This window comes from Sapajus apella, unplaced genomic scaffold (genome assembly GCF_009761245.1).
Source record: "Sapajus apella isolate SASKATOON/1434 unplaced genomic scaffold, GSC_monkey_1.0 scaffold33, whole genome shotgun sequence".
Taxonomy (NCBI): Eukaryota; Metazoa; Chordata; class Mammalia; order Primates; family Cebidae; genus Sapajus; species Sapajus apella.
In genome coordinates this window covers 11,032,184-11,039,689 of record NW_022436973.1, presented here as the reverse complement: position 1 = coordinate 11,039,689, position 7,506 = coordinate 11,032,184, and the positions used below count along the sequence as shown (strand labels likewise).

The 7,506-nt window shown below is 48.7% G+C and overlaps 1 protein-coding gene across 3 annotated transcripts in view; it reads right to left on the bottom strand.

Moving 5' to 3' along the window:
• PLAGL2 (PLAG1 like zinc finger 2) overlaps positions 1–7,469 on the bottom strand; it is a 15,485-nt gene extending 8,016 nt beyond the window's left edge. Inside the window, exons 1-2 of one of the 3 annotated variants that reach the window (XM_032295286.1) lie at positions 7,322–7,469; positions 1,610–1,983 (exon numbers count right to left, since the gene is read on the bottom strand). In XM_032295286.1, the coding sequence (XP_032151177.1) occupies positions 1,610–1,869 (260 nt within the window). In that variant the 5' untranslated portion in view covers positions 1,870–1,983; positions 7,322–7,469. Of the gene's footprint in view, positions 1–1,609; positions 7,252–7,321 lie in introns of those variants that run through there. The other 2 variants (XM_032295288.1, XM_032295287.1) reach the window with 2 other exon arrangements.
• Positions 7,470–7,506: the final 37 nt, after the last annotated feature.

Sequence of the window (7,506 nt, the reverse complement as noted above, 5' to 3'; positions counted from 1 at the left end):
CTCACCGCAACCTCCGCCTCCTGGGTTCAGGCAATTCTCCTGCCTCAACCTCCTCAGTAGCTGGGATTACAGGCAGGCGCCACCATGCCCAGCTAATGTTTTGTATTTTTAGTAGAGACGGGGTTTCACCATGTTGACCAGGATGGTCTCTATCTTTTGACCTTGTGATCCACCCGCCTCGGCCTCCCAAAGTGCTGGGATTACAGGCTTGAGCCACCGCGCCCGGCCAATCTATCTCATTTCTAAAGGGCAAGTTCATGGTTCCTCTAATGGAAAGGATAAAATCAAAACTACCCTTGTTTTTTTTTTTTGTTTTGAGACACAGTCTTACTCTGCCACCCAGGCTGGAGTGCAGTGGCACAATCTCAGTTCACTGCGGCCTCCTTCTCCTGGGTTCAAGTGATTCTTCTGCCACAGCCTCCCAAGTAGCTGGGACTACAGGCATGCACCACCACGCCCAGCTAATTTTTATTTTTAGTAGAAATGGGGTTTTGCCATGTTGGTCAGGCTGGTCTCTAACTCTTGGCCTCAAGTGATCTACCCTCCTGAGCCTCTCAAGGTGCTGAGATTACAAGTGTGAGCCAACACACCTGGCCCAAAATTGCTTTTGGCCATGCCTCCCCATCCTCACCAAAGCAACCAAAGCTGTTCTTCTCTATCTGCCTTATGTCAAGGCTTTTATGTTTAATTTCACTTTAAGTAAGGGTTCTTGGGCTTACAAGTTTCAGAAAAGCAGCTGGCACAGTGGGCAACAAGGAGACAGGCATAGTTAATCTGAGTAAGTGGCAGGCTGATTCAGTAGAAGAGGCACTGCAGGATCTCTGAAGCTGTATGACCTTGGGTAAGTTATGTCCCTACTCTGAGCCTCTACTTTAAAATTTACAGACTAGACCAGAAGGTCTACTTTTCCAGTTCAAATACTGATTCTTAACTTCTAGCTAAAATTCAGACCATCACCTGACACAGGTAAGGAAAGCAGTATTAAAAAAAAAAATGTTCAGGGCTAAGTGCAGTGGCTCATGCCTGTAATCTCACTGCTTTGGGAAGTCAAGGTGGGAGAATCACTTGAGCCCAGGAGTTTGAGACCAGCATGGGCAACACAGCCAGACTCCCATCTCTGCCAAAAATTAGAAACATAGCCAGGTGCAGTGGTTCAAGCCTGTAATCATAGTTACCTGGAACGATGAGGTGAGAGGATCACCTGCGCCCTGGAATTGGAGGCTGCAGTGAGCTGATTGTACCACTGCACTCTAGCCTGGATGACACAGCAAGACTCCCATCTCTTTTAAAAAAAAAAAAAAAAAAAAAAAAAAAGCTCAAGGCTGCCTGACATTGGCACCCAGACCATCTCTAAGAAGGTCTAAGAAGAAGGCCGGCTGCAGTGGCTTACGCCAGTAATCCCAAGACTTTGGGAGGCAACACATCAGATTCTAGTGTCTGAATCATTTTTTAGTAAGTGACTTCAACTGTTTGGCATTCAGGGTATACTTGTAGGACAAATTAACCTCCACTCTTCTGCCACAGACTAAAAACCCACACTAGGCAGGGTCTCTCTGCTTTTGTCCTCTGGGAACCGTGGGGCAGGAAGAGATATGAGAGTGTCACCTACCTATACAGCTTGTATTTGGAGGCAAAAGCCTTGCCACAGTGCAGCTGAGGGCAGCTATATGGTCTCTGCTCTGGTTGGGGGAGGCTGTGAGGCCTCAGCTTCTCCCCATTTGAGAAAGGTGTCCCCGAAATTTCACATTGGCACTTCACTTGACTCTCCGCCTCCCGGCCCCGAGGCCTGGGAACTAGTTTCCAGCCCACTTCCTCCTGCTGCTTTGCATCTTGAATCCAGGGGGGGACGCTGGTGAAAAATGTGGTCATGGCAAGGCTAATGGCAAAGGGCCATGTTATTCAGAAAGCCTCCCCATCCGCTCCACACGGGCTTTCAGCTCTGTCACAGCCTCGAACGCAGCTTTCAGAAAACAATCTCTTCACCTGAAACATCAGAACACCTGGTGTTAGGGAGCCCAATACCATGAGAACATGGGCTCTGGAGGCAGACAGATCCCATTCCAATCCCAGCCCTTCCACTTAGAAGCTGTGTGACTTTCAGCCAATTACTTACTTCCCTGAACTGTTTCCTCATTTATAAAGTGGGCATAATAATCTCCTAAATTGTAAACATGTTTTAAGGATTAAATGAGCTCATTAATATAAAGCATTCAGCAGAAGGCTGGGCATCCATTAAGTGCTGAGTAGTAGCTACTATTACCAGTACCATCTAGGCTAATAAGAAACAAGATAAACTGAGGAACCAAAAGCCCCAAAACTTCAAACTTTCTCTTCTGGACCTCACTTTTATATCCTTTCCATCAAACCTAGAGATAGTGGTTCCTCCATCTCATTACCCTGGCACCTCCTCGTCCACTACTTTCCACATTCTCCTCCTCATGGAGGTGCTAAGGAGCAATAAAATGCCCAAAAGGCAAGAGAGAAGGAAAGGGAAGCCTCTACTTAGGAAATTTACATCCCTGATGGTCAGCCCTGGTACCAGTTGTGTTTCTTAGCAGTGCATCAACATCAGGAGGGTCTGTCTGAGAAGGCAACAGCAGATTCTTAGTATTTTCCTTAAACCAGGACTGGTCTCATCCTAACCTCTACCACTTCTCTGGGTCTCTGTGTCTCAGGGCCCAGATCATCCCTCTTTCGCAAAGCCTGTCCAACACCCCCAGGTGCTGAGGAGCCCCTCCTACAGACCCTCAGAGTATATATGCACATCTCCATTAGAAGCAGGTAACGTTCTGGCATTAGAATTTAGGCCTCTCCAACAGCCTGATTCTTCGAGGGCTCAAATCATATCTCTTTCATCTCTATATACCTAATATCTAGAAAAGGAATCTCAACTTTCTTTCAGATAGGTAAACTAGTCACTGAATGCAGGTTGATTTTCAGGGACTAACCTACGCACAGGTAGTTTTGGTCTAAACTGGGTTCGCAGCTATTCCCAACTGGGGAGCCAAAATCTTGAAGTCTGATTCTTTCTCTTGTTGAATAGAAGGGGGGATGTGCAAAGATGACACAGCTCCTTTCCGGATACCAATCCAGAGGAAGAGGATGGGAGTTACCGCACTGACTCTCAAAAGGGGCCAAGAGACCCACATTCATACTCCCAAGCTTACCACAGATTACCAACCACATTGCAACCTGCTATAACGGGGGATTCCCTTTGACAAGATCAGGCCAAAATTTGATCATGAGGCTTTTCCATGTGAAGAGAGAAAAGGGGGTGTCTGGGGATTATCCATGAGAATCTGGGGAGGGCTCCAACTGCACAAACTAGCTGTGGGCCACAGAATGCTTACTCAGCTCATTAGCACCTGCTGCTTACAGCGACCATTCATCCAACAGACTGGCCGTGAACAAGATGATGGGATCAGCGGGTTCATGCCCCAGAGAGCTTTGCTCATCATTAACATGAGCTACGTCCTGTTCAGGAACCATTCCTCTTGTTGAAGAAACACTGTGATGTAATATGATAAACATGTCCCCATCACGAGTGGAGATTTGTCTAGAAAGATCTGTATAAAGGTGGCTGCATTTTGCATAAATCACATGCTGGGGAGAGGCAGGTAGCACTAAAAACCAGTCCCACTTAAGCCTTCGACTCATTATGGCATATGTGCCTGCTTCACTATAAACCTCAAAGGCCTGTGACCTTGGGCTTTCATTGTTTAAGTCTCCTCCTCCTTTGCAAGGGTGGAATTACCTGTTTATAATGCCAGCGATTACTATGCACCTTGGAATTGAGTAGAGAGTGTGCTCAGTGTGCATGTTTAGATTGGAAGGAATTACCCTACCTTCAAAGTCAAATTCTGCTCCCCATTCATTTAGAAATCATGCACCTCAGCCTCTGAAAGTTGGGAATAGCAGCCAGAAGGAAACAAGTCACATCAGTTTGGCTGATGTGAGAGAGGAGCCTAGCCCTGGAAACTCCACACAAACTCAGAAAGAGAACATTACGTCCCCACCTCCCACACGTCTACCTCATCTGTTCTCCTGAACAAGCACAAACAAGACACAGTAGTTTAGTAGGCTACTACTGAAAGGGTGAGTAATGGGCTTCTAGGAAAGAGGCTGGTGGTGGCTAAGGAGCTTGTACTGATAGAACCAAAGGAGGAAAGTAGCAGCCATGTGCTTGCCTTGATCTGCTTTTAATGGGGCTATGTCTTCACAAAGAAAAGAGCCAACACCCCAATCCTGCTCTCCTATACTTTTCAAAAGGCACAGGCAAGTCCCTACCTACAGTCACCCGCAGCCTCTTGGATAACCAAAGCTGCTAGTGTTACCTAGGAACTCTTTTGGGGATCTTGTCTGTCTGTCTCTCTGTCTCTCTCTCCACCCTTTGACTGCAAACTCCTCTAATCCAGAAAGATTCCTGGGTTTGTCTCACATAATCAGAAGGCCTGTTCCTTCAGACTTGTCCTTCCTCAGCAAAACTGTGAAAGAATTCTACTTCTCTTCCAAAGCTGCTCTTCTGGTCTCACATTTTAACCTTAATGACTACAGAGAAGCTGACAGAACCTGTTTCCATAAAACAAACACAATCCTTCCCAGTTACTGGTATCACTCAGTATATTTTCAGCCTAAGATTCTTTCTAGTACCTGATCTGAAAGGGGAGTTGGCATGGAAGGAACATTGGACTTGCTATCAGAAAAGCTGCCACTTACTGACTGGGAAACCACAGGCAGGTTACTTTATTTCTCTGAACCTCAGTTTCTTCACTTTCTAAAATAGGGATTTATTTTCCTTACCTGTAAGATTCGTATAGAACATTAAGTGAAATAATACTCTTGAAAGTGGCTGACATAAAATGTGTGCCAAATACATGCAGTGCCTTCTCTGAGGTCTAAGCTGTGTCTGTCTCTTTGTCCACAGATGGACTGAGTAGTACTTCTTTTTTTCCTCTTTAATGTTACTTCTCAGGCCTCAGAGTGAGTTTCCTTCCTTTTCCAACATCTCCCACAGAATGCAGTCTTCCCCCTTTCCCTCAAAACTAACCCTCGGCACATTCCCCTTTAAAGAGCCTCTTACTTTACCGCCCTCCAGGCACCATCTCCTGGGCCAGAGTTCTCTCTTGTGCTGACAGCCACCTTCCTATACCCTTTTCTATTATTAGGGCTCCATATCCCAAACAGGAATGCTTGCTAAAAACTCTGTACAGTCCTCTTTGGAACCTGAAACTGAGACATATTTCTCCCCACTCTGTCCATCCCCTGTTATGTGCTATGATGCCTGCTGCCCTCTGATGAAACTATAGTTTTATGGTGTTACATCATCTCTATAGAAACTGCGTTCTTTCTCCATTGTTAGCCTGTTTCCTCATCTGTAAAGCTAAAAATACTTACCTCACAGGCTTGCTGTAAGGATTATTTTAGTGAGGTATGCAAAGGGCTCAGCACAGGGCTTGGCCTGCTAGAAGCACCCAACAAAAGAGAACTATCATCTTTGTTTTTGTATTGAGTTTCAAGTTCCCACCTTCTGCTGCCACACTCAAATTCTCCTAACTCCCCACTAAAAAACTGTTGAGAGATAACACCCCTGCAACAAGGAAAGGGTTAATCTTTGAGTGTTCTTAACTAAAGAGACCCACAGAGGATTAACAGCTCCACTTCAGTGACTACCCTAAAATAGCTTTTATCCTCCTGCCCAAGAGTTACTTGGGGATCTGAAGAACTCAATTCAACACCTGCCGGAGGAAATAGACCCGGAACGTTCCTTGGGGTAGAATCTTCCCTTAAGCAGAACCCAAAATAGCAACTGGGAAATTATAAATAGACTTAGAGGAAAGAAAGAAAAAAAACCAGATCCTGGTCTGAGAATCAGAAACAAATCCTAAAGACACACTGGTTGGCTGGAAAACAGTGAGAAAAGGGGAAATGGGAATGCTGTTGCACCCCCTCCCCCACGTCGCCCACTCCAGAGTGGTGGGAGAATTAAATTACAGGGAGGCTGGAGAGTCTCAATGACTTGCATCATTCCAAGAAACATCAAACAGGATTAACAGGGGTTGGATTTACTCTCAGGCTGCTAATTCTTCTGTCAGTGTAGATGGGCCCTCTTTGGAGTCCCTTTGATTCACTATTTCCTCGGATTCCTGCTGCCTCCCACTCCTGGGGAGGCCTTGAACAAATGGCTGCAACTCACCACAACCCCATTTTCATGGGGAGAAAACCTGATTCGACATCCCCGCCCCTCACCTTAGGAGGGAAAGATTAGAAACCCAAGGCCAGACTAACAACAGTCCCAGGCTGACAGGTGGAAAAACACACAAGCCAGGAGACAGGCTATGCTTGCAGGTGAAAGCACCGATTCCCCTGCACAGCTGTCCCCGTATCCTGCACCTAACAGGGCCCTTTCTCCCCACCAAGGTGGGCCACAGCCTGGGTCCCAGGCCAGATTTTGGACCACCCCACTGTGGTGTCGGAAAGTTTCAATTTCCCGGGACCTGGGAGAGATGGGAGTGGATGAGGGCTGAAGAAGCAAGGGAAATTCACGGAGAAGTCTGGAGGGAGTCTCCGGGATGGGAAGGAAGAATGAGGATGGGAAGGAATCATGAGCAAGTTTCCTGGGTCTCTAAGGGAAACCCACAAGAATGAGATGGGGGATTCTAAGGGCTGGAGGGCTGTGTGGGTTGGAGATAGTCAGAAGTGAATCCTCTGAATTTCAAGAGGGTCTCAAAATGGGTAACGGGATGGAAGATGTCGAAAGCTTGGGAGTATGGTCACTGAGGAGGGAACTGCGATGAGGCTTATCCGAGTTCTCCAACCCAGATATTTAAGGGAAGCCTCAAAAGGGGTTAGGTAAGTCTGGAAAATGAAACAGGGTACAGAGCGGGCTATCTGGAGCAGGAAAGGGGGTTATGTGGGTCTGGGTAGGCGTGTCGAAGGGAGGGAGCAGGTGCAGCTTATCTGCGTCCCCCAGACCCGGGTCCCGGGTAAGGTTAGCAGCGCGTTATCTGGGTCTCCAGGGAGCCTGGGGGTCGGGAGAGGGAGACCCTGAGAACTGCGTCCTTAGGTCTCGGAAGGGAGGGGGCCAGTGGCTTCCTTGGGTCCCACAGACACAGGTATGGGTCCAGGGAGAGTTTTCGTCACCCCGGGGCCTATCTGGGCCGGGTTGGCGCAGACCCGGCCCCGGGTCGGGGATGTGGGCGACCGCGCTGAGGGGCCCGAGATGAGGGGCGCCGCCGCTCCGGGTACAGGGCGCTAGCGGACGTAGCAAGACGGCCTCCCGCCCCGCTCCCCGCCGTCCCCTGGGGCCCTCGTTGGCACTCACCGCGCTCGGGGCCCCGCGCTGCGGGCCGGGCCGCGCTCGGGCTCCGCCAGGCCCGCTCAGGCCCCGGTAGTGGCGGCGGTCGGGCCATTGTGCGGTGCATTGTGGGAGGCGCGCGAGCGGGCGCTCGGGTCGTGGAGGGGGCGGTGCCGCGGGATCTCTATGGTCCCGCCCGCCCGCGGGCTAGA